This window comes from Maylandia zebra, linkage group LG2, assembly GCF_041146795.1.
Source record: "Maylandia zebra isolate NMK-2024a linkage group LG2, Mzebra_GT3a, whole genome shotgun sequence".
In the NCBI taxonomy this organism is placed as follows: Eukaryota; Metazoa; Chordata; class Actinopteri; order Cichliformes; family Cichlidae; genus Maylandia; species Maylandia zebra.
The window spans coordinates 27,943,613-27,971,222 of NC_135168.1; the positions used below are offsets into that span (position 1 = coordinate 27,943,613).

Genomic DNA, 27,610 nt, shown 5'->3' on the forward strand with positions numbered 1-27,610 from the left:
GGCCTATTGAGCACCTGCTGGACAGGTGAAGGCACAGTTGAAGTAGTCCAGGTGGAAGGTTCACCAATGAGATGGAGGACAGAAACACCAACAGGAGATGCACAAATACGACTTTTACACGGACACAAAGACACAGAGAAGCTATAAACCAACAAAAAGAGGTAAACACACAAACACACACACATTTGGAGATTTCACCCCGCCATCCGATGGGTGTGGCGGGGTGAAATCTCAATGGTAACTAAGATGTGATTGTCTGTGTGTCTTCCTCCTCCTGCCTGCGAGGAGCTGCAGGAATCAGAGCGGAGGGAGTCATCTGTCTTCGCGCATCACCTTTGAGGCCCTGCAGCGTGCTGCCTTCACGTTCCTTTGGAAATGTGAGCTTCCCCGGCCGCAGAGAGCTACCTGAATCTCTCTAATCTGAGCTCTAGATTAGCTTTAGATTAAAAACACAAGTCAGCGTTTCCGCCTGTCACCTGGTACAGCAGATAGACAGTGAGACGGTGTAGAAAATAGTTCCTACATAAAACTGTTTGCCCTGACCCCCTGATGGAGCTGCTGAGGTTTCAGTATTTATTTTTGGGAGTCAGCTCCATCACGCTGAAGTAAAGGCAGGCATCTCCCGAAAGGTGGAGAGACAGAGGGCTGAAATATGTCTGAGCGCTTCCTTTAATGCTGACTGTTTGATTTCCAGAGGCTCTTGAAGGCATCGATAACTGATACCTGTTCTCCAGGTGAAGCAGTGGGCGGAGCAAAGTGTGTGCGTGTGAGTCAGATCAGGTGTTATTTTCCATCATGTAACTGAGTCTATAATGAAGGTCAGAGAGGAGGAGGAAGAGGAGGAGTAAAGTGTGATGAAGGTCAGAGTGTCATGTTCAGGTACTGCCTGATCTGTCAGTGAAACAGATTACCTGGATAAGTGAGTGTGATGTGAGTGTGCCCCCTGCTGACAGTGCACTGAAACCTGCAGGACTCGGCTCCAACCTTTAACTTCTGCACTTTGATTTTCCAGTTCAGGGGTCATTTCCACTGTAACGAACTCAGTGCTGGACTGTCTCTGAAAATGCTTCTTTTGGGTTTGCTGTGGTTTCTCCAGCTGTTTCCAGCTGCTGTGCTTTGTGCTGTACAAACTAAAGCTGCGTGTGATCTCATGTGGTGCTGTCTGTTCAGAGCAGCGTGCTGCATACGTGCACAAGCTTGGCAGATGATGCAAGTTTATTTTAAAACGATGAGACCCAAATTTCATCCATCCATCTTCTTCCGCTTATCTGGGTCACGGGGACGCTGCCAGATCGCCACCTCCTCCAGCTTCTCTGGGGCAACGCCAAGGCATTCCCAGGCTAGCCGACAGATACAATCTCTCCAGCGTGTCCTGGTCTGCCCCGGGGCCTCGCTGGGGACCACCCAAATTTCATTAGCAATTAAAACCATTCATGTACTTTCAACAGCATCAGGTCTCCTTCTTAACACCAATAAATGTGAATTAATGCAAATTAAATATTGTTCAGATATTGTTCCTGTTAAGAATGAGATTTCATGCTTTGGTACAAGCAGTATGGTGGCACGGTGGTTGGCACTGTTGCCACAAAGCAAGAAGGTCCTGAGTTCAATTCCACCATCAGGCCGGGGTCTTTCTGTGTGGAGTTTGCATGTTTTCCCCGTGTTTGGTGTTTGCATGGGTTCCCTCTGGGTACTCCGGCTTCCTCCCACTGTTCATTTCACATTTAAGGTTGGCTGGATTCAACAATTATTGAGCTTCCTACAAGTATGTGTGATGTCATCCTCTTCGTATCCTTTCTAAAATCGCAGGTTTAAATTAATTTCTTGTCTGTAATTATGATGTTGACAAAATGTATTTTAAGCTTTCAGGTTTTCATCATCAGGTCTTCTTATTCTGGTCGCTCATGTAAATCATAACTCCTCCCATCATCACGATTTCTTCTGGAACAACAAGAAAAAAAATCACAATTCTGTGACTCCTGGTTCTGAAACACTCCTTGTGATAGACTGTTATAGACTGTTATGTGTTTAATTATTGAAAATTAAAGAACACCTCGTCACCTTCCTGTAACTCATGGTGTGTCTCATCTAAAATCAGTGTTTCATCACGGGCCCAGACTGGATGAGCACCACCCTCCTGCTCTGCTGTAGGTGAAGCGGTCAGAGCTCTGTTTCTGGACCATCCTGTTCCTAACCATATACAGTCTTCTGTTGGAATCACCTCATCTCTGCTATTTGTCACGGCGAGTGAGATGAGCCGTGTGGAAAATAAAGGAGGATCCAAACGCAGGCACTTGTATGGGTGTGAAGGTGGTTTATTAACACTAGCATCCCCAGGCTTCTACCTTTCTACCTATAAAACCCGAGAGCAGTCAAATGGTGGAAGTGGAAGCTAAATTGGCTAGTCATTCATATGTATATTAGGTCGTTACCTAGGAATTCTGGAGGGAGGGGAGTGGGGGTGAGTGATTGAGGGGGTGGGGGAGTGGAGTGTTTCAGTTTGCCATCTTAGGGAGAAATCAACACATGTCCTTTGTATGTCCTTTGTTGCTGACATTTATTGATGAAAACAGTACAAAAAACCAACCATTTGTACACATATTTACAAATAATGATAAAAAGTGAGTGAGTACATTTCAACATTTTCAGCAATCACTCACAATCCTGGCACTGCCACGGTATCTGTCGTCTGCATTTACCACATGTGTACCTGTAGCAGTGAACACATCGCACAGTGGCCTGATTTTTTTTGCATCTGTGTACTTTGATTTTAGGTCGCAAGCCACCCAAAACTTGCTCCATGCACCACTCAGCAGGCCATTTGTAAATATGTGTACAAATGGTTGGTTTTTTGTACTGTTTTCATCAATAAATGTCAGCAACAAAGGACATACACCCATGTGTGTTGATTTCTCCCTAAGATGGCAAACTGAAACACTCCAAGTTGGTGACTTTTGGAGATTTGTTTCCCTGGATGATTGAGAATGCATCAAGCTGGACGGGCTCCTCAGGCCCTCCAGTGAAAGCAGTCTCTGAAGCAGCAGGTACGGAGACCTCTGCCAGTGTGGACACTGGCTGGGACTGAGCAGCACCGTGGCTAGACTCAGGCAGCAACAGTGGGATACAGTCCTCAGAGGGCTGGAAGTGTTCCCCAATACACTCAGAGGACTGAGGCGGACGGGTGAACTCACTTGAGCTCTCAGGGGGTGCTGAGAGCCGAGACTGTTCAGGTGAGTTCTCCGGTGAGGCTGCTGGTGCTGGTGTCTTGACCTCTAGGGGTCCAGAGTTGGCTGGTGACTGACACCCAGCCTCTGGGGAGGCCCTAGAGGGAGCAACTGTCTCTGAGATGGCCAGCTTAAATGAACCAGCAAAAGTTTGTGTGGAGTGTGTTCCCTGCTTGTAATGAGGCTGTGAGGATAAAGGCTGGGTAAATGAGTGGGCAGGCTGCTGAACTGGTGGTAACTGAGCTACAGGTAGCGAAGTAGTAACAGGTGGTGGAGTGGCTGGCTGAACTGATAGCGGCGTTACAGGCCTGGCATTTGACTGGGATGGAATTGAGGAAGGGACAATGGAACGGACACGGTCATAAACATGGAACGCGGGTTCAGAACAGGCAGTCTTAGATGCTATGGGCATGGATGAAAAATCATTGTTATCCTCAGTCGAAACACGAAAAAATGCCCCAGAAACAACAGTCACAGAAGCAACAGAGTCAACAAAAGTGTCCCTTTCACTCACCACAGCCGGCCGATTTGACATCCTGAAGTCCGGCTGCGGGGCGCCGCGCCGGTGACGCGAACGTCGCTTCCTCCCTGCCGACTGCTCCGGCGGGCCGGGCAAAACCTCCGGCGGGCCGGGCAAAACCTCCGGCGGGCCGGGCAAAACCTTCACCGGTGGGCTGGGTTGGGAAGCGGTAGCGGCAGCGCCTGAAGGGTGGAGGTGAAGTTCGTGGAGAATGAAGTTTTGTACCAGAGGGTGCAGTGAGTCCAATAGCCAGGGATAATCCGTGATAAGCTGTTGCAGCCTGACTTCCAGAACGTAGAGAAACGCTTCTCCCTCATGCTTGAGCCACAGGTTGATTAGTTTTGACACAGAGTCCGTTATGAGCTTTCGAAGCTCTGTGGGTGGGGTGAATGCCGCTGGATCCATATCTGGCTGGTCCGTACTGTCACGGCGAGTGAGATGAGCCGTGTGGAAAATAAAGGAGGATCCAAACGCAGGCACTTGTATGGGTGTGAGGGTGGTTTATTAAACACAAAAAGGAAATGGACAAACGGCGAACGGAGCAATGACTAAACTAAACTGGGAACAAACTAACTATAGAACACGAACCTGGACATGAATGAGAGTGGGCGGAAACAGATGATGGTAGATTGCAGGGAAACACACAGATGAAGCAGGGTGGAAACACGGACGGACTAGCAACTACAATGACGGCAGACATGACTTAAATACACAGAGAATCACAGGGGAATTACACACAGGTGGTGGACACAGCTGGGAATAATCAACAAGACGAGACAAAGGTAAAACTGAACACACTCACATGAGACGCAGACCATCACAATAAAACAGGAACAAGCAACCATCACACTAAGACACAAACTCGACATAGAGAGACAGACAGAAAATGGCACATGGAGCTAGACAAATACTAAGCAGACACAACTGAAGAACAAATCCTAAACACCACAGAAACATGAAACTCAAATAATAAACATCATCATAATCAACACTACAAGAGAACAAGAAAACAATCCCTGATGCAAACTAAAACCAAAACATAATAAAACTCAAACTACTGGGTCCGACGGACCCAGAACCGTGACACTATTAACTGGAAGAAGGACGTGTCCTTTAAACGTGTCCACAGTTGTGTCCTACCAAAGGTGTCCTTAAAACTGCTATAAAACGTGACTCTCAGGGGTTTTGGAACGACGTCTTATCTGGACCACATCAGGACAGCAGCATAAACTCGTCTCTATCTTCCATGTCCTCACTGTCATGATGGAAATGCACAACTATACTGACACTATCAAACTTTCTGCTCTTGTCCTTTTGTCAAATAAAGCTTTTTTTTAAGTGTGCTGTGTCTGGGTAAAGGTTAAAAGTTAGTATGTGAGTGTGTCACGTGCTTCAGAGCTGCAGACTTCACACTGATTCAGCTTCAGAGCTGTGAGCCTGTGCTGCCCCCTGCTGCCTGCTGCCTGCTATTGCTGAGTGTGGCTTTACTTTGTTTCTATTAGATCTAAGAGAGTTCTGTTGCAGTGCTTCCAGTTTAGTGACTTATTGATTAAAATTATATTTTATTTTATTTCATGTATTCAGTAAAGGAAATACCAACTTTTAGAATAAATAAACTCTAAGATTATCTTATGTTATTGTGTGTGTGTGTGTGTGTGTGTGTGTGTGTGTGTGTGTGTGTGTGTGTGTGTGTGTGTGTGTGTGTGTGTGTTTTAAGGTCAGGTCTGAGCTGAACGGTTTGAACTTTATAACACAATCATACATTTTTATGTTTGTTTACACACGTTGATAAGAGGATGAGGTGTGGTGTAATAACACATGTGTCTGTGCAGATTCTTAGTTTATAACAGACTCGTTTTCCTTAATGATTGGTTATTGGAAAACATAAACATTTGAAATTTATGTTTCAGCTGTGTTGTACTCAGAATTATTGCTTCAATCAATCACCCAGTGCATCATGGGAATCCCCAGCAGCCTACACCTACTGCAGCATAACTAAGGGAGGATTCAGGGTCACCTGGTCCAGCCCTAACTATATGCTTTAGCAAAAAGGAAAGTTTGAAGCCTAATCTTGAAAGTAGAGATAGTGTCTGTCTCCTGAATCCAAACTGAAGCTGGTTCCACAGAAGAGGGGCCTGAAAACTGAAGGCTCTGCCTCCCATTCTACTTTTAGATACTCTAGGAACAACAAGTAGGCCTGCAGAGCGAGAGCGAAGTGCTCTAATAGGGTGATATGGTACTACAAGGTCATTAAGATAAGATGGGGCCTGATTATTTAAGACCTTGTATGTGAGAAGCAGGATTTTGAATTCTGGATTTAACAGGAAGCCAATGAAGGGAAGCCAAAACAGGAGAAATATGCTCTCTCTTTCTAGTCCCTGTCAGTACTCTTGCTGCAGCATTTTGGATTAACTGAAGGCTTTTCAGGGAGTTTTTAGGATGCCTGGGTCGTTGACCCAGAGTTTTGAGTTTATTATATTATTTATCATTTGTAGTCTTTGGTTTCTTAGAGTTCTATCTTATGGTTTATGTCTCTGTGTCTCCCTGGTCCCACGTCTCTGTTCCCTCTGTTGTAGTGCCTGCCTGTGAGTCTGTGTCTGTAAGTTCAGTCTGTGTTATGTTTCCTGTTTTACTTTGAAAGTCCTTGTCTCATGTAAATGCGTCTGGTTGTGCTTCCTGTGTCTCGTTAGGCCTGATTTGCCCCAGCTGTGTTTCCCTCCTGTTACCAATTCCCTGATTGCTCCCTCTGTGTATTTAAGCCCTGTGTTTCAGTTTGTCCGTGTCGTGATCTACCCTTATTTTGCTGTATGTTCTGTCTGTGTAAAGTTTACCTTGTAGTCTCAGTTTTGTTACTTTTTTGGAGTTCAGCATTAAAGCTGTATTTAAGTTCACCTTTGATTTCTGTGAGTCTACATTTTGGGTCCTTCATGTAGTGATGGGCAGATGAAGCCCCATGAAGCACTGAAGCTTTTCATCCAATTGGTTCACCCCAACGCGAAGCTTCATGAAGCTTCATTTGCTCTAGCAGGACACCTACTGGACATAAAAATAATAGCTGGCATGAATTTGAAGAGTGTGGCATTTTGCACACAGCCTGTAAATGTCAACAACAAAAGGAGTGTGTAAAACATGTATATTGTAGTGATGGCAGTATACTGTGTATATTTATAGTGGCAGTATGGGAAATGATTATTTGGAAATGCTTGAAATGGAAATGATCATTTACTGTGAGGTGAGGTGTGGTTGGGGTGTGGACAGTGGTTGTGCTTTTGTAACGTTGAGGTATGGACAGCTACACACTGAGGCTTTGAGCCTCAGTCCTGCCTGTTCACATTTTATTCTGTAAAAACAAAATTTTCACTGCTTTTATGACCTTTTTAGTGGGGAGAACATAGCTAGGATTTAATGATTTAACAAATCTTTTGAATCCTTTGTCCTCCACAATGCTAAATGGCTGGGAGTCCTCAATCACCATGCTAACCAGGTCTTCATCTATTTGAGATTGTTCTCCTGAGGAAAGACAATAAAGATAAAGCACAAATATAAATATCACACACGTAACTTATAACAGTTGTATAATATTGTTATATCATTTAGTAACATTACTGCATCCTATATTATCATTGCATTTGATGGCTCACCTGGTCTTGCTCCACAATCGGTGTCCCCCTTATTCTCATGCAAAGCTCTGTAGTGCCTAAGCATGGATGAGGTGTTGTTGTTGTTATATCCCAGCTCCCTGGCACATAGCAAACACTTCACCTTGTACAAAAGTCAAGACAGCTCAACATAAATTGTATTGCACCATCAGTATCATGAAAATACATCTTCTGTAGAAATTTACATACCTTGTTGGGAGGAATAAGATCAAAATGTTCCCACACAGGGGAGGACATCCTCCTCTTCTTAGCTAGCTCCATTCTCTCCTGACTTTCCTCACTCTCATAAACCTCCAAACGGTCTCCAAACTCTCACTAACCGCAACTCTCCATCAAACACCCACATTTTTGAATGAAGTCTGAGGGGTTTATATCGCTGTCATATCTCGTGGCAAAGTTCGAACCACTTCATGAACCAGTCACGTGGTACAGCCGGGCAGCGAGGCTTCGGACGTCATCATTTTCAGCTCCTCTCATAAATGAAGCAAGCCTCGATACGCGCTTCGCGGAAACGCCCCCTCCATTACTCGACACACGCTCCGAAGCCTCGATACAGAACGTCCCATCACTACCTTCATGTCACCACTCCTGCCTGCACACAGCCTTCCCATAACACAGTCGTCCAGCCTGGAAGTAATAAATGCATGAACTAGTTTTTCAGCGTCACTCTGAGACAGGATATTTCTAATTTTAGAGATGTTGCGCAAATGGAAGAACGCAGTCTTACATATTTGTTTAATATGTGCGTTGAAGGACATGTCCTGGTCAAAAATGACTCCAAGGTTCCTCACAGCGTTACTGGAGGCCAAGGTAATGCCATCCAGAGTAAGAATCTGGTTAGACACCATATTTCTAAGATTTTTACTGTGAATATTAGAGATAGTCTCATGGTCCTCACGTCTTCTCTGGTGTTCTCTTTGTGGTTCTTGCTCCCTCTTCACTCCTCCCCCAGCAGGGTGGCGCTCCTCCCCAGCAGACCTTCCTGGACCCCTGCCTGTTTCCTGTGGGCCCTGTTTGGATGAGCATGAGTGAGTTTCTGCGTGGGACTGGACTGAGAGTGTGTCAGTCACAGACTGTGTGTAGAGGAGTGTGAACGAGTTAGCCTTGCCCTGTACTTTTACCCTGGAGTCCCAGTCCCTTCGTCACAGTACATATGTATATATGTCACCTGGTGTTGTAAATAAACCTCCCTTTAATGGCACAATTCTGAGTCCTGCCTGAGACAGATTAATCATATTTAAGACTGAAGCATTAATTAATGGCAGGACTTCTTTGAGCAGTTTTGTAGGAATGGGGTCTAAAAGACACGTTGATGGTTTGGAGGAAGTAATTATGGAAGTTAACTCAGAAAGATCAATTGGAGAAAAAGAGTCTAACTTAACATCAATGGTACTAAGAGTAGCTGTAGATAATATTACATCTGTGGGATGATTACTGGTATTTTTTTCTCTAATGATAAAAATTTTATTTGTAAAGAAGTTCATGAAGTCATTACTAGTTAACGTTAAAAGGATGGTTGGCTTAACGGAGCTCTGACTGTTTGTCAGCCTGGCTACAGTGCTGAAGAGAAACCTGGGGTTGTTCTTATTTACTTCAATCAGTGACGAATAGTAAGATGTTCTGGCATTGTGGAGGGCTTTCTTATAAAGCAACAAAATATTTCTCCAGGCTAAATGATGATCCTCTAAATATGTGACACGCCATTTCCTCTCCAGATTACGAGTCATCTGCTTTAGGGTACATGTTTGAGAATTATACCATGGAGTCAGGTACTTCTGATTTGAGACCTTAGTTTTCACTGGAGCTACAGTATCCAGAGTCGTACGTAGTGAGGAAGTGAAATTATTAACAAGATAATCGACCTCTGTTGGGATAGTGTTCAGATAGCTGCTCTGCTCTATGTTGGTACAGGGCATTGAAGATGATAACAGTGGGTGGATTATGTTAATGGATTATGTTATCTTAAACTTAGTTACAGCGCTTTCAGAAAGACATCTACTTTGATAAAGTCTACTCTCCACTGCTGTGTAATCAATTATTGTAAATGTAAATGTTATCAGGAAATGATCAGACAGGAGAGGGTTTTCAGGAAACACTGTTAGATGTTCAGTTTCTATGTCATATGTTAAAACAAGATCTAGAGTGTGATTAAAGTGGTGGGTGGGTTCTTTTACATTTTGAGAGAAGCCAATTGAGTCTAATAACAGATTAAATGCCATGTTGAGGCTGTCATTTTTAGCATCTACATGGATGTTAAAATCACCCACAATAATTATTTTATCTGAGCTCAGAACTAAATCAGATAAAAAGTCTGAGAAATCAGACGGATTTTTGATTCATTTAAACAACATAATCATCCTGCTGTAACCAGGTTTCAGTAAATCAATTTGTTGATCAATTATTAAGTCATGCACTAACAGAGACTTGGAAGAGAGAGACCTAATATTTAATAATCCACATTTCCTGATTTATTTAAAAGCAGCTTGTCATCACTGTGCCACCATGAGAGGAGAGCAGAGACAGGAGCCTGCTTATCTTTTTTTGGTCTCCAGTTTGAGCCTAAAACTCATTTCATGTTTATTTATAATAAGCCCTCTTCTCCTGTCTTCTTCCAATAATAATTATCTGAGTAATAAAATCAAAGACTAACAGGAGGAGCGTGTAAGTCTGTGCTTTTACCGATAATAAACCTTTGTCTCTGATGAAAACACTGAGCGCGATCCGCAGCCTTCACATTGAAACCTTCTCTGTGTTACATAGCAAACATGGACAGAAACATGTAGACTACTTCCTGTGAGGCCAAACTGAGCCTGTGTGTTAATTAAAGCCTTCATCAGCCTCCTCCTCCTCACGTTTTGAGGACAGACAGAAAGACATGCTGTGATCTGAAACTGGTTTGAAGCACATGAGAACATGTGGAGGTACCTTTGGAGGTCAGATGACAGATACACTGGATAATATTTCCCCAGAAATCCAACCAAAGGTATCAGTTTAAAACTTATTTCATATATTTATTGTCTTTAAAGTGTTTTCATGTCTTTTAATTCTTATTTGAATGAATGCTTTACTTCACGGAGGTGTTTCTAACAGACAGGAAGCAGTGAAGCCGATCTATGGTGAACGTCATCACTCAGGTGTTTGCAGGTGTTTGGTGGTCCTCTGTGTGAGTCCTCGTTGATGCCTTGATGCGCTCAGTGACAGCACGCTGAAAGTCAGACCGGTGAGTCGCTTTTATTCTGAAAAACCGGAATGCTTTTATTTTGTAGAGCAGAAAGCGGATGTCCTGTGTGTGTGTCGATCGAGTTCGTGAGCTGCAGTACATCAACAGGTGAGAGAGACGGCGCGCGCTCAAAGGAAACGGAGAGGTGCGAAGGCGAGAGGATGGAAGGTGAGGAGGTGTCAGGGGGGGAGGTGTCAGGGGGTTCCGCTCCTCTCTGAGCGGAGGACGGCAGAGGGTAGCAGACCTGCGGAGGAGGAGGTCCGCTACTTTCCGGAAAAACAGTCCGTGATTTGTTTCCGCCTGCTCGCGTTAATGATCGACCAGGCTTCGGTTAATCGACGCGCCGAGCAGAGTCATAGGAGTTGAATCAAACGCCGCGCTCAGATCTAACGACGCTGTCATCTTCAGTATCCAGTCATCAGTTACATCGCTGTTCATTGTTATTATTAAACACACAGGTCAGGTCATACACTGTTCTTCCACCATCCTCTCAGAGTAACACACTGATGGTTTCAACACATTTATAGTTTCATTCAATCTCTGTCAAACCTTGTATGACTTATTTATTGTGTTATTTCAATCACTTTCATGTTGTAGATCTCTTTCCTTAGAGTCCAAACTTTCTCCTTAAAATAAACACTTTGGTAATATCAGCAGGTTTAGTCTACAAATGATGGGGTTGATTTAGCCCTCTGCCCATGGACTTCAGTTCTGTTACCATTTTGCCACATGAATCTTATTTTCGTAATAACTTAATTTTGTGCATCTCCTGCCTGATGTGCTTCGGCAGACGTGTGTGTTTCAGGTGTTTGCTGAGTCCCGTGCTGCGGAGTCCTCTGCTGTCCCCGCGGTCCTCGATGAAGATCCATGAAGGTAATTTGTGTTTCTTCTTTGTAGCGTCGCTTTAAGCAGCTGGACACGGTCACGGCTCAGCGATTAGGGGTGGGTTTTTATAATCGATTCATCGATTAAAATCGATTCTGGCTTGGATAACGTAAAATCGATTCATTAAAATCCTGAATCGATTTTTTTAATATAAATTTATTTTGCCCGAAATGCCAGAATCTCTGGTGACATCTCACAAAATTTCAAGAACCACCAAACAGTTAAGACAGTAAATGAGAGCAGGAACACGGATTCTGCACATAGACTTAAACACACAGCGCGACCCGCGGATCAGAATCAGTTAGATGTCGCCTTTCTCACGGTCGGGGCTGAAAGCCGACAGCTCGCTGATCCTGATGTTTCGGCGGGTTCACGCTTTGTGTTTACGCCCTTTTTGCGCCGATTCTAAAGCTGTTAGTTTGATCTCTCTCCAAACAATATTGACCGAACCAGCAGCAAAAAAAGATCCAAACGCTTCACATAAACATCATCATGAATTCACTCTGACTTTTACTGTTTTGCTTCCACCGCGATGCACAGCTCTCTCTCTCCCTCTCTCTCTCTCTGTACTTCAAGAACAGTTTCCCTTTCTTCATTATTCGCTTGCTTGTTACGCACCAGTCTACTGTTGTTTACAGCGCTGTCGGCCGCTGTTTTTTTCCCTTTTACATTCTTCCGAAAAGACAACCTCATTTCTGCTGTTCAATACTGAACAAATGTAAACTTTTTAAAATTATATAAAATGCAAAATGCTCAGCTGTGTCTGTAAAAAAACCCGCTGTAATTTCAGAGGTAATGTTCATAAGGTGATCAATGTTTTTCATTCGTTTTTGATGTACTGCATAATATTTTTATAAATCCCAGGCCAGGAAAATCACCTTCATGTTTTTCTGTGTTTTATCTTCAGCTACTTTGACACAAAGGCATCTGCTGTGACGCTCACACCTGTGATAAAGTCTTGCATGTGTCAGCTTCCTTTTTATTGATACAAAAATATGTAAATGTACTGATCTGAATTATAATATTTCTCACTGTCAAAATTTCCCAGATTTAAATCAAATCGAATCGAATTAAATCGAATCGTGGATCGAATCGATTCGGGACCTTGTGAATCGGAATTGAATCGATTCTAGAAATCAGTGACGATACCCAGCCCTATCAGCGACATCAGCAGTGACACATCTGTGACCCTGTCACAGACACTCACAGCAGTTTCCTGAGTGATTCACTTGTTCCGCTTGAACTCTGCTCTCTGATTGGACGGTTTCTGTCAGTGGTGACGTGACTCTGTGGCCGGTCGTGGTCACTGTGGACCCAAAGAGGCGACTGGACGTGCCTGACAGGAGAGTGTGACCGCAGACTCCGAGGTCAGGCTGAGACACGATCCACCCACGCTGAGTCAGAGTCGAGCTGACATCACCTGAGCTGCTGGAACAACAATAGCAACCAGACTGAGATGTCTGTAGCTTTACTCTGTCCAGTCAGGCTGTGATGGGTCTAGATTTAGACCTCAGAGAGCTCAGGTGTGTCAGGTGACACTTTGTACAGCTGTGAGTCAGATTCCTGTCGACAGCACGTATTATAATATTTACTGAAACTAAACAGTAAAATAAACGTTTCCAAATTGACACTGCCTGTAGGGGGCGCCACAGCGGATCATCTGCCTCCATCTTTTCATCCACTCTGATGCGAATCCCTCTGTCGTCTCTGCAGCTCCGCCCATCATCAGTGCATCCTCCCCTCCTCCCCCATCCTCCCCCATCCTCCCCTCTCCCTGAGGTCACCTCGCAGCCTGAGAGCGTTCACACCAAACCTAAAACTTTGTTAGAGTCAGTCATTGGACATTGAAGTTTACTGAGCACGAAGCATCGGATCAGTTTTCCTCACTGTGTGAAGGAAGTGTGGCAGAAGAGACAGGAACCCTGGATCTGCTGCTGATGTAGAGGTCCGTCCCAGGAAGCTCACAGGTAGATGTTGTCAGCTGAGTGAAACCTCTCGCTGAACGATCGGATCGGTGAGGAGCGACAAGGCCTGTCTGTGTCATGTTTCACTCTCAGGTTTGTCATAGTTGCTGTGATTTAATATGAAGGCGTGGTCTAATCCCGGCTTGGAATGTGCACGGCTCTGAAAGCTTTCCAGGTATGAAGCGTACGAGCTCTGGACTCTGAGCAGCGTGTTTGCTCTGCAGGTGGTGAATGCCTGAAGTGTCACGTCATTTTTAAGCCTTTCTTTTCCTGCAGCACACCTGAATCCGTCAGCCGATCAGCTGACCGAATCCGGCCCCGCAGCATTCCTCGCCCACATTTCCGAGGATGTTATGAGCAGGATAAGCCGCTCCCGTCCTGCACACTCACCCAAACACGCCGCTGTGAATCCCGTCAGCCTGCCGGGCTGCGGCACGAAAACGTCTTCCTGTTTATTCCCACTGACACGCTGGTCATCAGGCTGAAGCTCGGGCTGAGAAGGTGTGAACCTGCGCCGCACACCAACTCTGTGGAATAATAAACTGAAGTGAAAGCTTCGAGTGAGAGGCGCTTTCTGTCAGCTGTTCCTGCCCTTGGACCTGGATGATGTCACTGAGGAAGGACGATGGGATGGTGTGCGCTACGAGGTGAGTCCACCGTTCCTTCTCGGTTCCCCGGGTATCCTGACGTCAGAGATCAGGGCGGTCGGTTACCAGCCCGCTGACTGAACATGGCTTTCTTGATCCAGGCACGAGGGCGCTCACCTGAAAGTTGGCGGAATCTGACCAATCACAGTTATGTTAGGAGAAGAATAAAGTATAAAACCAAGACGACTCAGAGGTCAGTGTCAGCAGCTCTGCATCAGTGTGTGTGTTAATAAAGTTTGAAGCCTGGACAGGAAACCATCCATCATTCAGGCATTTTATCAAATAAATGTCTGTAAACTCAGTAACCGTTAGAAACGCGGCACGTGTGCGTGTGAGGGCCGAATCGCATGTTAAAGGTTATGAAACAGAAACTGAACCCAAAACGAATCGCATCAAAGTTGTGACTGAGAATGAACATTTGTCACTCGGAGTCACACAGACTTCAGACCTGCTGCTGTCGACGCTCTGAGGGATCCTTAGGAACGGGGACGTTGTTTTCCTGAGATCTGATTGGGTGGGGATTTCATACCTGCTGATCGCTAATCTGGAGCAGGTTCGGTTCACAGCATCAGTTTATTTTTTTTAACCCCCTTCACAGAAACCTGAAGTTACCGGGGTTACCTGGATCAGGTGAAGTCCTGCTATGTGCTGCAGACCTCAGATCTGACTCTGTTTCTAAACGTATCCCCCTTACTGTCAGCCTGCTGCTCCTTGTCACCCCACCCGGCCTGCCGTGTTTGCACTGCCCTCTAGTGACGTCTGGAAGGGGGCGGGGTTAAAGCAGCTTCTTTCACACACAGGATGAAGCAGTATCAGATACAGAAGGATTATTCTGAACTGCGAGTCAGGCAAAGCTGCTCTGTTAGAGTCTGGATGTGCAGTTCACTCACAATACAGGATAAAGTCTTTATGTTTGGGGTGGTGTTCACTTCCTGTCAGGGTCAGAGGTCAGAGAGAACCTAAATGTAAACCCTGTTTGTTCTCAGAGAATCTGAGTGATCCCTGTGAGGAGGAGGAGGAGGAGGAGCAGGAGGAGGAGGACCCACAGCACTTTGTCTCCTGTGAGAGGGAAACTTCAGCCTCTGCTGCCTGAAGCTCTGCTGCATGGACCCCACCGTGTTTCATCAACATGTCCTCTGATTGGTCCTTCCCTTCAGTCTGAAGATCTGTCAGCCAATCAGTTTCTGTCTGGGTGAGCGCCACTTCCTCTCCCCACCAGCTGCTGCAGTCACTCAGCTTACTCAGCAGCACGAGTGTGTGTGTTGTCCTGTGTGAGCCCTCCCACCTTCTTTTCCACTCCCATCCCCCTTCCTCACACACGGCCTGTGTGTGTGAGTCAGTGGAGAAAGTTACACTCTGTGTGTGTGTGTGTCTGTCTGTGTGTTGTCCTTGCAGCAGACTTTGCTTCAGTGCGGCGGGGGAGAGGAGTGAGCGAGGACGCTGCAGCTGGGTGAGGATCGGAGCTGAGGGGATCGCAGCGTTTCGGGGTTAAAGGTGAGCGTGTGCTTCCTTCAGTTTGTCCCCACCTGTATAAAAATGGCTCTGACCCGGTTCAGACCCGGTCTGAGGGTTTTAGGTGATCAGGATTATTTGTGAATCATCGGTTTTCTACAGAGGGTGAAGGAGTTTACCATCAGAGGCAGTGCTTTGGGGCTGTTTAGACTGAGGATTTTAAATCTCAGTTATCCCCTCTGTGGGTCACCGTGCCCCCCCAGATGTTCCAGCCGTGGTGGTGGGGAGGGGGGGGTGGACACTTCCTGAGTATTTGTGAAGGCTCTCAGTCATCCAGGTCATTGCAGTCTAAGGAGCTCTGGGAGAAAAGTGTCTGGACTTCTTAAGTTTGCTTAAAGACGTTTCACCTCTCAAGGAAACTGAAAGACGTGCAGACACACTTCCTCAGTCATTTATTCAGTGTGTGTGTGTGCTGGAAAATCTTTTTCTTTAGTTTCTGTCGTCTGTAGTTCAGAGTTATCTTTTTTAGTTATTATTAGTTATTGATGATCTATATTGATTAACAGTGGTGTAGTACACTAGTTTAAATGACGTGTAGGTGCCCTGTGTTTGCAACCGTCTCTGTGCTTTTCTTCCTGCGAATGATGATGCTGTGTGTGAGCAGAGTGCTGATTGGTTGAAAACTCTCCTTCCAGCTGAAGTTGTTCTTTGGCGACCTGGTTGTTTGTGTCAGGCTGAGGACGTCTGTGTGAGTCTTTGTCATTTGCTGTTATTTCCCATGGAGACAGCGCGCCGTCCTCTCAGTCATCAGGGAATGTAAAGTCTGCAAGCTCCAGAGCAGACTGATGACAGCAAAATGCTCAGACATGTAATGAAATACCTGACAGTCTGTTTCTTTCACAGCCGTCTCCATCATGGAGGTGCCCAGGAGGCTGTCCTTCCCACTGGTTCTCCCTAAACCAGCCTCGTCTGCTCGGTCTCCTCTGGGAGCTGCAGGTCAGACAGCTGGAAGCAGCAAAGATCAAACTGGAGGGGAAAAGTTCATCTCAGAGGAGAAGACGCCTGAGTCAGGGGTGATTGTAGTGGTGGAGGCGCCACCTGAAGATGGAAAAGCTGCTCGGCGATTCTCCTCTCAGGACAGTTTCTCAGAGGAGAGCTCGTTATCAGAGGAGAGGCTGGAAGAGGAGGCCAGAGAGACCCAGAGGAGGGCCGAGGAGGAGGAGGCAGCAGCCAAGGAGAGGGCGGCCCAGAGGCAACAACTGGCCATCCAAGAGCTTGTGGAGTCTGAGAGGAGCTACCTGCGCCTGCTGCAGCTCAGCACCGTGACCATCAGGAGCAACCTGCAGCAGCAGCTACAGGTAGGACCTAGGAACACACCTGCCCATCGAAGCAGGAAGCAGGGGGAGGGGCCAAACTGCTCGTTTCAGACGGAGGGCGACCCTAGGGCCTGCACTGAGCCCTGGGATCAGACACAGAAGGATTATTATCGACTGTGAATCATGCAGAGCTGCTTCAGCTTTATTTATATAGCACCAAATCACAACAGCAGTGGCCTCAATTTGCTTTATATTGTAAGCTAAATAATGATAATATATAATAATACAGAGAACACCCCAACAAGGACGTCTGAGAACAAGCACTTGTTCATAGAGCTCATCCAGCTGGGGAGGAAGAAGGGCTGAGGGAGGGGACAGAGATTAATAATAAGCAGTGAATAAATGCAGGGGGGTGTATACAGTCACAGTGACAAACTCTGATAGTGACAATACAAAGAAGCAAAAAGAAAGTGGCTGAACGTAAAGCTGCTGCTCACCTGTGCAGCAGGTGAAGGTTTTAGCATCCTGCGCCCTCTCAGTGGCTTCTTATCACCTGCTTTTCATTATGCCTGTTCTGTTGCTTAGTACTGCTAAATGACAGCTTATTATCACTGTGCTAATGAAATGAGGCCTCATAAAACATAATGAAATCAGGCTTTATGGGCAAGGAGAGCTGAGCTGTGGAAACACAGCAAGGGAGCAGGGTGAAGGCGTGAGTGAATGGCGGCTCTGTGAGACAGATGAGCCGCTGGTTTGTGCATTGTTCAGCCTCCCACCGCCCAGCGCCCCCGTCTTTCCAGAATGAGCACAGATCCACCTTTATTATCAGAGGTCAAAGGTCAGCCAAGCTCTGACGCTGCTGCAGCACATCCCCATCACTTTTTCAGCGTTCCTCAGATGTTTTTATATACTCAAAATACATGAACACAATATGTTATAATGGGTAATTTGGGTTATAATGGGAGCGTATGGGTTGTAATGGGGAACCTTCAGACTTTGGGGTTAAAGAAGTGTCTGATATCAGGTAAAAACCCTTATTTTCTGTCTCCCCTCCACCTGCTCTGACCGAAGCCGCCTCCAGCTGGACTGGACAGCATGTTTCTGCACATCGAGGAGGTGATCGATGTATCGAGCCGTCTCCTGAGCCTGCTGGACCAGAAGCAGCTTCAGTCTGGAGAGCCTGACTTCCTGCAGAGTCTCTGTAAGCGACCTGACACCAGACCTTTACTTTGACGTGTCACCCTCACAGCTTCAGTCTTTCTGTCGTTGTAAACAGGAAGTCAAACAGGAAGTGGTTGTTCTTTGTTGTTTTTCTGACTCTTATCCTTTTTCTTTATTGACACAAATTTAAAGATGGAGTATTGTGATTCAGCTCAGGTGAGTTCCTGAATCACACAGGTGTCACCTCTTTGTTTTTGTTCCGGGGAAGACTCTTCTTCACAGACCAGCTCAGCATGTAAAGTCCACCTTAAAGTCAGACGTTGTGGCGCTCTGACGTCTGATAAGCTGATGTTTCTCTAACTTCTCACAGTTTTTGTTGGATGAACACAAGATGATCATCATCGAGAAACCCGGGAGGTAGACAGTGAAAATGATGATTGTCTTCGCTCTTTACTCGGCACAGCTGTTTCCCGTGATGAACGTTAAAACTTCCATTCTGCTGCTTCTTGTAAAGGAGTAAAGGTGTCTTTTCCTTCGCTGACAGGTGACTCGTTTCTCAGCCTGTCATCAGAGATGGAAGCCGCCTATAAGGAGTACCTGGCACACTACAATCATGTGACGGAGGTGGAGAAGAGCTACAAACAGAAGGAGGCTCTGTGGAACGAGGTTGTCAGAGTCATCAAGGCTGCGGCGTAAGTTTACGGCGCCTTGTCTCGCCTTCGACAGGAAGTGCTCAGAGCCGAGGAGCTGACTGATGAGTCTTGTGTCTCTCTTGACCTTCAGGCCTGACGTCAACGCCACGTCGCTGAGCTTCTTTTTGGTGATGCCCGTGCAGCGGATTGCCCGCTACCCCCTGCTGCTGCAGACCATCCAGAAGCACACCGACGCCTCCCACCCGGCCTACGCCCTGCTGGAGCAGACCGCTCACACCTCTGTCGCCTTAAACTGTCGTATCAACGAATACAAGCGCTTCCGGGAAGTCGGTGAGGAGCGTGACTAATGGGGCCGGATGTTGGCGTGAGAAAGCAGAAGGTTTTAACTGTCACTCGTGTTTTCTAGCTGACAAATACAGGAAGACGGAAATGCTGACCATCAAGGACAAGATCGTCCGCCTCAACACCCACAGCATTGCCAAGAAGACCGCCAGGCTCGGTCAGCAGATCAAACACGAGGCCGGACTCAAACCTAAGGTAGGCCGAACCCTGAGCCTCATCCACAGGAAGCTCCGCCCACATGTTTGTGAGGAGCAGCCAATCAGCAGAATGCTGTCTTAAAGGAGGAGGAGCTAAAACAGCTTGTGTCAAACAGCACCAGGATGACGCACAGAAGGATTACTGTGAACTGTGGATCATGCAAAGCTGCTCTGGTGGAGTCCAGGAGTGAGAACAGCAGGTTACAGCTCATACAAAGCCTCCGTCAATCATACACTGTAATCATACGTGTGGAAGGATCAGCAGGGGGAGCAGGCTGCAGACAGGAAGTGTCTGATCAGACCTCCCACTCTCCCCAGGCCACTGCTGTGTTCACAGTGGGTGTGAACGTCCGAGCCAGAGTGACTGTACAGCACACGTCCTCCATGAGTATAAAAATTACAATTGATGTCTCGCAGTAAGTTACTGTCAAGTTTGTTGGCGCTGGACTCTGAACTGTGGAATCAGACAAGTGGGTTTATTTACAACACCGGTGATGTGTACATGTATAGAGTGAGGCAGGGAGAAGGGGGCTGGGAAAAAGGGGAACGCACGCTCAGTCCAAATCCAGAGTCCACACCCTGCTCACTCTCACTCACACTCATCTGGGAAGGGTCCAGAGACGGATTGTACAAGGGAGATGGAGATAGACGTCAGAGCTAGGCTCAGGGAGATCAGCATCAGTCTGAGCCGGGCTACACTAACATGCATTTGTGTTGGTGTGAAGCTCAGGTGACCACTGGCAGGTCTGATTGACCAAATGCTGTTAGGTGGAAGCACAGCTGTGGACTAGGGAGAGTGGAAGGTCTGATCAGACACTTCCTGTCTGCAGCCTGCTCCCCCTGCTGATCTTTCCACATGTATCATTACAGTGTATGACTGACTGAGGCTTTGCATGAGCTGTAACCTGCTGTTTTCACTCCTGGACTCCACCAGAGCAGCTTTGCATGATCCACAGTTCACAGTAATCCTTCTGTGCGTCATCCCGGTGCTCCTCCTATAAGACAAATGTCTTCTGATTGGCTGCGCCTCACAAACAGCAGGTCTTCTCTGAACCTCTGGCTCCTATTGACACTGACCCCATTACTACACGTTTTAAACCAGTGTGTCACACAGCTAGTTTATGTAGCGCAGCAGTGTGTGAGCTCAGAGCATCTCTTTAGACCGGTGTGTTGGATGTCTTGCAGCTGGTGGACGAGGAATTTGATGCCCTGGAAGGATTCTTCTATGTTTTGGAAAACGGCATCCTGGAGCTGCTGGAGAACGTGGAGATGTACCTGCAGCACCTCCAGGTAAACTCACGCTCACACTTTGTCTTGGCTCTCGACTTCAAAGCTTTAGTGGACTTTATTGACTAAAACTTCAAACCTGAATAAACTCATTTGTAAAACATAAATTTGCAGCAGTCACTGTTTCAGGCTGTGACTCACGGTCAGACGCTATAATTACAGACGTGCAGTCATGAGTTTGTGAGTTTCTGTCAGGAGGCCACACACACACGTACCTTTCTGTTTTCCTCATTCTGTCCTTCACACCAACACTCAGCTCTTTGTATCTCTCTGCTGTTTAGCTTGTTTAGACGTTAGCGAGGATGACCCGCCCACATCTCCTGCTCTCCGTCTGCAACACAAACACCGACTTTAAGAAATGCTCAGAAACGTTTCTTTGCTTCAGCTTCACTCTGATGTGTTTGATTGTACATGTTTGGTTTGTAAAATAACGTGCTGAGGGCGGCGAGTCGTGTTTGGACAGCCAAGCGCTCAGCTGTGTGTGGTTGCTCTGCAGGGCTTCCTGTCCTGCCGCACGGAGGACTTTGACTTGGACATGGATGGAGAAAAGGCACCGATCTGCTACAAAGAGATCACGACGGCGCTCCGACAGTGGATCCTCCCGATGTTTGTGAGTGATTAAATCTGAGAACGGTGCTGCGGTCTTCACAGGTGCAGGAAATGTCGCAGCACTGCATCCTGTCGGCTCGTGTCCAGTTAAGAGGACAGGATGAGCTGCGATTACAGACACAGCACCAAACTTTACAGATTACATCACAGACTTCTCTCTGTGTAAACAGCTTCTGATTGGTGGATGGTCTGCATCCCACCTCCGATCTCCTCTGCACACGCTCAGAACATGATCAGAGGTCAGACACAGGCCGCTGTGTCTCTGAGCGCCTGCAGAGGTGGACATGCATATTTTGCCCCCTGTGAAAGGATGATGCAGTGAACGACGGTCTGCTGATGTCGATCTGTTCTTTGTTCCTTCTTCCAGGAGAAGAGGATGAGGAAGCTGATCCACCAGCCGCTCTGCGCTCTCCGGGACCTCCTGGTGGGCCCGAGGAACCTAATCAGGAAGAGACTCGACAAGCTGCTCGACTACGAGGTGATCGAAGGAAAACCCAACTTGAGCTACGAGGAGCAGGCTGTGGCCAACACGTACAGGTGGGAACTGGTTTCTGATGGTTCCTGATGGTTGGAGCTGTGAGTGACCTCGGATGATCTGATATCCTCGTGTTGGTGTTGTTCCCAGACCATCATGAAAATGTTGTTCCAGGTTCAACATTGCAAGTGACCAATCACATTGTTGTGACGTTATTCTTTTGCGCGCCAAGCCATTCGTGCATTTATGAAATTCCAATGTTGCAAGGACAATATCAATTCTGCTCACTGTTTATTAAAGGGTTACGGTTAGGGTTAGGGTCAGGGTCCGTTGATCGGCGGACAGAGGCGGTTTCATGCAGCTTAAGTACAGTTTTTTGTTTTACGCCAGTTTTTCCCGAAGTCGCAAAAGTATGATGTCACAACATTCTGATTGGTCACTTGCGATGTTGATCCTGGAACAACATTTAGTATGATGATCTGGGAACAACACCAACACGAGGATATCAGATCGTGCGAGTGACCTCCTCTACTCCCCTCTCCTCCTGACAGGACGTTGAACACACTGCTCCTGACGGAGCTCCCTCAGTTTAACGGGCTGGCTCTGCAGATGATGTGGAGCACGTTGGGGACGTTCAGCTGTCTGCACAGAGATCTCGCAGCAGACATGGAGCAGCTGTTTCACAGCTTCGCTCAGCAGGTGACGTCCTTACAGACAGGCTGATGCACAAAAACACGTTGGATATCTGTGCTCATCCTTCACGTGTCTCCCTGCAGCTCCCTCACAGCAGCCTTTCTCCTGGTGCATTCTGGGAGTGGGCAGAGTCTTCGGTGCTGGAAGGAGCGAGGAGGCTGCAGCATTTATGTCGAATGGTGGAGGACAAGCTCAACGCGCCAGATGCCCAGGTTAGCGTTCAGATCGGCTTTCATTCATTTATACAGCAGCAAACCACCTCAGGGCGCTTTACACTGTAAGCTACAGAGCACTATGGGCAACAGTGGACCACTCAGCTGACCTCAGACATGTTTGACATGTTTCAGCTGATTGGTTACTGCTGAAAGGTCAGAATAAAAAATATAACAGTGATTTTAATCATCCAGCAAACATCCTTCTCCGAATATTTAACCACACAGATGGTGTCACACCGACGCGATGGTGTCACACCGACGCGATGGTGTCACACCGACGCTCCCAGTCTGAGCTTCAGTTTCCTGAGATTGTTGGTGTTCGGTGGGGGCGGTGGAGTTTGCTGTGTGAGCGTCGAGCATCGTTCCTGAAGTAATCTGTCTAAAAAAACGCCACCTGTATTTCCTGTTCTGCCGCGTGTTTTGTGTGAACTGGTTCAGCTACTGGTCCCAGTAAAGATCTGAAGTTCCAGTCACGTCACACTTAGCTGGAGGGTATAATACAAGGTTCTGGCTGAAGAATGTGGCGAATCACCATCATACGTCATTCGCAGGCGATAACGAGTCAGAGACGAGGAAGCGGTGAATGTGCCACTTCTGGTTCTTCAACTTTGCAGCTGCAGAACCAGAAGTGTCTCTTTCTGAGCCATTGTTTTAATTTCTGAACACCTTCCAGGTAAATTTGAGCACGTGTGAGTAATTCAGCAGTTCTGCCCTCTCTGAGATCTGACGTCTGCTCGTGTCTTTCAGCCTCTCAGCCCGTCCTCTCAGCGCCGTCTGAAGCAGCTAACGGATAAGCACGGCTCTGGAAAGATCTTCCAGGTGATGAGCACGGTCGTGGGCACCCGGGACCTGGACCTGAACTTGACTAAGGGCGAGCTGGTGGCAGTGATCAGCGAGGCCGACAGCCGTGGAGACAGAAGGAGGTGGCTGGTCGATGTAGGAGGTGAGACTTTTTATGACGTTTGCACTAAAACCTGAGAGGAAGAACTGTGGCGCCATCTGCTGGCGAGCCGCTGTTATTGCAACTGAAACAGACGAGCAGCCAATGGGATCGCTCTGTGAGGGCACACCGGGTTGGTCTGACACTGTCAACAAATAAATGTTAAACTATATTTACGTCTTCACGCAGGGAAGCGAGGCTACGCTGCTGCCTCGAAACTCATTCGCTATCACCAGCCAACAGACGACCCGCCCCCTTCACCACACCCGAACCTGACAGAAGACGTGACCGCACGCAGAAGACACTCCTACAGCCTGGCGGGCAATGCCCCACTGCCCATGAGTCAGCCCTGCTTCCAGGTAATTGAATTCCTCTGCATTAGACTGTCCAGGAGACGGAGGCCACGTGCTGTCCACCAGCGCAGGGCTGCAGGTTGATCATCCAGCTGCAGTCAGAATACTTTAATAATCCCGACAGTCGCCCCGAGATAATAAGAACAGACTGAACTAATTAAGTAATACAACATGTTACAAAGTTCGCTCTGATATATACAAACGGGCAGGAAGGACGTCCTGTGTCATTCAGTGGTGCATTATAGGTAATGTCAGTCTCTGACTGCGTGTGCTCCTGTGACTGGCCAGCACGTTGTGGCGTGGGTGGGTTGTGTTGTCCTTATCTTGGACAACACCCTCCTCTCCACCTTGACAGCGTCCAGCTCTGCCTGTTACTGGCCGTCCCAGCATGCAGCAGCACAGAGGACGGCTCTGGTCACGACAGTAAGACTGAATTTGTTGTTGTGCACAGCAAATGCGATGCTGTCACATCCTTGTACGCGTTGATACGCTGCTAGATGGAGCGCCGGACTCTCAGCGGTCTGCTCCTGAACAGTAATGTGACACAGAGCGGCTCTACCTGAGCAGGTGATTTAAAGACCGGTAGCTTGTTGTTGATGCTGGATCCTGTCTAAGCTGTCAGTGTTTACAGTGTTTGGCCCACCCAGTAACAGCCTTCACGTGGATCTGACTCGGTCACACGCTCTGGGCTCCTACGACACGCTGCTGATCCTCCAACACAGCATCCAAGGAAGCTTCACGTTTTCATTCAGTGTTTGCACAAGTTTGTAGGGATCAGTAAGAATGTCAGATACAATCCTGTTCCACCCACAGCCCGTGGGTATTCTGTGAGGCGTTCATGGAAAGATCTGCTTTGTGCCAGTGCATGCACACGTCTCCAGTAGCAGCAGCAGGCCTGTGTCCACCTGTCCTCACACGCTGTCTTTCTGTACCTCAGAGGCGCAGTCCACACCGGTCTCTCAAACCTACGGTTTTTATACCATCATCTGCTGATTGTTTCTTAAACGGTAGAAGAAGATATATTCTGTGCTGCCCTCGTCTTACACGTGACGACGTGTGCTCGGAGTACTTCTTCTTGTCTTCGTGTTGATGCGTTGCACTTCTCTGAGCATAATTCAGTGCAAAATAAGCGCTGCTGCTGTTGAGCACGGTTCATTAGAAAGAGCCGGGTCAGGTGGTAGTAACGACCCCACGCTGGTGTTTACAGCCGAGTGTGTGTGTGTGTGATGTGTGATGACACACTGATGTGTGTAATGCTGCTGTATCAGCCTCTGCAGCTGGAAACATCTGCGACTCGCAGTGTTGTTCTGACCTTTATTTAAACGCCGTCAGGGAAGACGCTGTCACTTCCTGCCTCTGTTTCCTGTGTGCGGTCTGCAGGTATGAAAGGAGCGACTGAGTGGAGCTTAATCACAGATGGGCTCTGTAACGCTGATGATGTGTGTTCCTCCTGACAGCCAGGAGGTGCATGTACGTGATGGAGGAAGGATGTGTGGATACAAGTGACGGTGTGGAGGCGGAGACTGTTAAATGCTGCTTTTTTTTCATGTTTCCAGGTTGTGGGCGCCTACGACTTCACGGCTAGATCCAAACACGAAGTATCCTTCCGGGCCGGAGAACCCGTTCGTATCCTGGAGCCTCACGACAAACGAGGGAGCCCCGAGTGGAGCCTGGTGGAGGTCAGAGGAGGTCAGAGAGGCTACGTGCCCTCCAACTACCTGGCAATCATGCCCGTGGGAGCGGGGCTGCCCCCGAACCCCGGCTTCTTCCTTTAGGGGGGGAAACTGCAGCTGGTGCAGATGAGAGGATGGATGGAAGAGCCTCCCGGGATCAGCTGTTTACAGTCTCAGTGTTAATCCTGCCACTTTATCCAGTTTACGAATGGAAGTGTAAAGTTTCTCCTGTGGCGTTTCCTGCTTCCACTTCCTGTGCAGCGTGCACAGGATCGAAGCTTCAGGAGCAGCAAATGAAGTTTACTGACTTTAGCTTTAATAATGAAGGTTTACTGGTCTGCAGTGATCTCTGCACTAACATGCACAATCATCCAAGAACGCTCTTCAAACATGGCGTCTGTAACGCCATGAAGCTCTGACGGCGTGTCACCTCAAACAGCCTGAACATTTGGACGATGTTCGGTGCGGCGAGGACACAAAGCTGTTTTTAAGATGAAGGACGATTTTCATGGCTGCTGTACGGTGAAGCGCTCATTTCCCATGAACCTCAGAGTGATGCTGCATACATGCAGGGTGTGAGCTCTCTCAAGCTAACTGTAACGTGTGTGTGTGTGTGTGTGTGTGTGTGTGTGTGTGTGTGTGTGTGTGTGTGTGAGAACCCTCTTCACCTGCAGCAGCGCTGACAGGTACACGGCGCTCTCATCATCTCAGACTGAGTAATGTGATGTAAATGTGAAACGTCTCCGAGGCCGAGGAAGAACAAGACTCAGCAGGAGGAGCAGCTGGGAGAGGGGCGAAGGACAGCGGCAGTTTCTGCTTTGCCTATGAGCGGATTTAAATTTCGTTGTACTTTGATTCCAGAGTTTTACGTAGGAGTGAAATGGGTCAGGACAGAATAACCTCCTCCTGCATTCACATTCACCTGACGATGCTTGTTGCTATGGATACGGCTCAGTCAGTGCAGGTCACGTCTGTGGCATTTGCTCGGCCGGACTAAAGCTGCAGCAGCATTTCTTGATTCCCGCACTTTTGGGTCAGAATCATTTGAAAGCATCTCTGAGCCTCCTGATTGGCTCTTAGGTCATAAACAGGAAGCTGAGCTCCAGTAGTTTTGCAGCTAACAACAGCTTGAATGTTTGAGCACCACAGACTCTCTCCTGGCCTCCTCCTGTGGGGCTGAGCAGCCTCAGCTGCTGTGAGCGTGGAGCAGAGGGAGGGAGGCCGAGAGTCAGAGCTGCTCAGCTGTTCCCATCAGGCTGAATGTCAGGAGGAGGATGCTTCTCTCCTAAAATACCAGATGTCCTCAGGGTTAGTCAGATTGACTGAAACCTCAGCCTGAGAACATTTACCTGATTTCCCCTCCTCAGAGCCCGGTTTAGGATGAGGGGAGCGGTTCATTCCTCAGTTATTTTGGGAAGTTTTAATTCCACAGACGTGCAGATGAAGCTGCAGCGTTCCTTATTTGGAGGAAGTAGATATTTGAACCCATACGCACACGGAAACCACAGAGGGAACATTTCTGGTCAGCATCTTCCTCACATGCTGTTCTCATTTTCACCACCAGAGGGAGGCAGAGACTCGGAGCGTGTGTGCATGATCAGACTAACTGTGTGTGTGTGTATGCATGTTTGGTAATCGTGGCCACAGTGTGTACTTCCTGTTTTGTTTCTGTGTGGTTTCACGAACCTGCTGCTCAGTCGGTCCTGCTGAGTCATTCTGTTTCCTCGATGCTGCAGAGCTGCGTGACCTCTGCTGAGCTGCCACAGTTGTGATATTGAACTCAGTCACACAGCAGGTGGGAGGCTGAGCAGCAGCAGAGAGTGTGGCTTCAATAAAACTAAACTCAAAACTTTTTTGTGGCATTGCATCATTTCATAATCAGATGTTAGTTGTGAGAAGAAGCACCTGAATATTTGTGATGATTTACGACGCTGTGGGGTCCACACCCACTCAGCCCCTTTTACAGTTAAACATCTGGAGACACAGCTGTTCTTGTTCATGCATCATCATCATCAGTGTGCACATTTGCACACAGCCTACAAGTTTTCGCCATCTACTGAATAACAAGCTGAAAGAGGAACCTGCAGTTCCTCTGGTGTCCAGCAGAGGCAGCAGTCCCCATACA

At 47.4% G+C, this 27,610-nt stretch overlaps 1 protein-coding gene and 1 long non-coding RNA gene across 12 annotated transcripts; both read left to right on the plus strand.

Annotated features, from left to right (window-relative positions):
• The first annotated feature begins 33 nt into the window (after window positions 1-33).
• Window positions 34-2,356, plus strand: LOC143421439 (uncharacterized). Its single transcript, XR_013101084.1, has 3 exons — window positions 34-161; window positions 289-377; window positions 2,099-2,356. It is a non-coding gene; the product is annotated as an uncharacterized LOC143421439 (long non-coding RNA).
• Window positions 2,357-9,286: 6,930 nt separating this feature from the next.
• Window positions 9,287-27,334, plus strand: arhgef37 (Rho guanine nucleotide exchange factor (GEF) 37). Of its 11 annotated transcripts, XM_076890581.1 has the most exons (18): window positions 9,287-10,386; window positions 10,481-10,566; window positions 10,670-10,791; window positions 11,414-15,311; window positions 15,515-15,613; window positions 16,475-16,929; window positions 17,959-18,088; window positions 18,593-18,740; window positions 18,832-19,031; window positions 19,108-19,238; window positions 20,426-20,530; window positions 21,024-21,137; window positions 21,504-21,673; window positions 22,163-22,310; window positions 22,388-22,516; window positions 23,267-23,462; window positions 23,649-23,818; window positions 25,369-27,334. In XM_076890581.1, the coding sequence occupies exons 6-18, from the start codon at window positions 16,486-16,488 to the stop codon at window positions 25,585-25,587; spliced, it is 2,304 nt and encodes a 767-aa protein (XP_076746696.1). In that variant the 5' UTR covers window positions 9,287-10,386; window positions 10,481-10,566; window positions 10,670-10,791; window positions 11,414-15,311; window positions 15,515-15,613; window positions 16,475-16,485; the 3' UTR covers window positions 25,588-27,334. The 11 variants fall into 11 exon arrangements, with proteins under 11 accessions (XP_076746696.1, XP_076746701.1, XP_076746697.1 ...); XM_076890586.1 differs by lacking the exons at window positions 9,287-10,386; window positions 10,481-10,566 and having other exon boundaries at window positions 10,658-10,791; window positions 11,414-14,119; window positions 14,221-15,311; XM_076890582.1 differs by lacking the exons at window positions 9,287-10,386; window positions 10,481-10,566 and having other exon boundaries at window positions 10,658-10,791; window positions 11,414-14,119; window positions 15,106-15,311.
• Window positions 27,335-27,610: the final 276 nt, after the last annotated feature.

Excerpts from the sequence above, each read along its gene's own strand:
- arhgef37 (XM_076890581.1), top strand. The coding sequence starts at position 16,486 with ATGGAGGTGCCCAGGAGGCTGTCCTTCCCACTGGTTCTCCCTAAACCA. Across the intron at positions 18,089-18,592 it reads TGACTTCCTGCAGAGTCTCT|GTGACTCGTTTCTCAGCCTG; the intron begins GTAAGCGACCTG and ends CTTCGCTGACAG. Across the intron at positions 21,674-22,162 it reads GCTGTGGCCAACACGTACAG|GACGTTGAACACACTGCTCC; the intron begins GTGGGAACTGGT and ends TCCTCCTGACAG.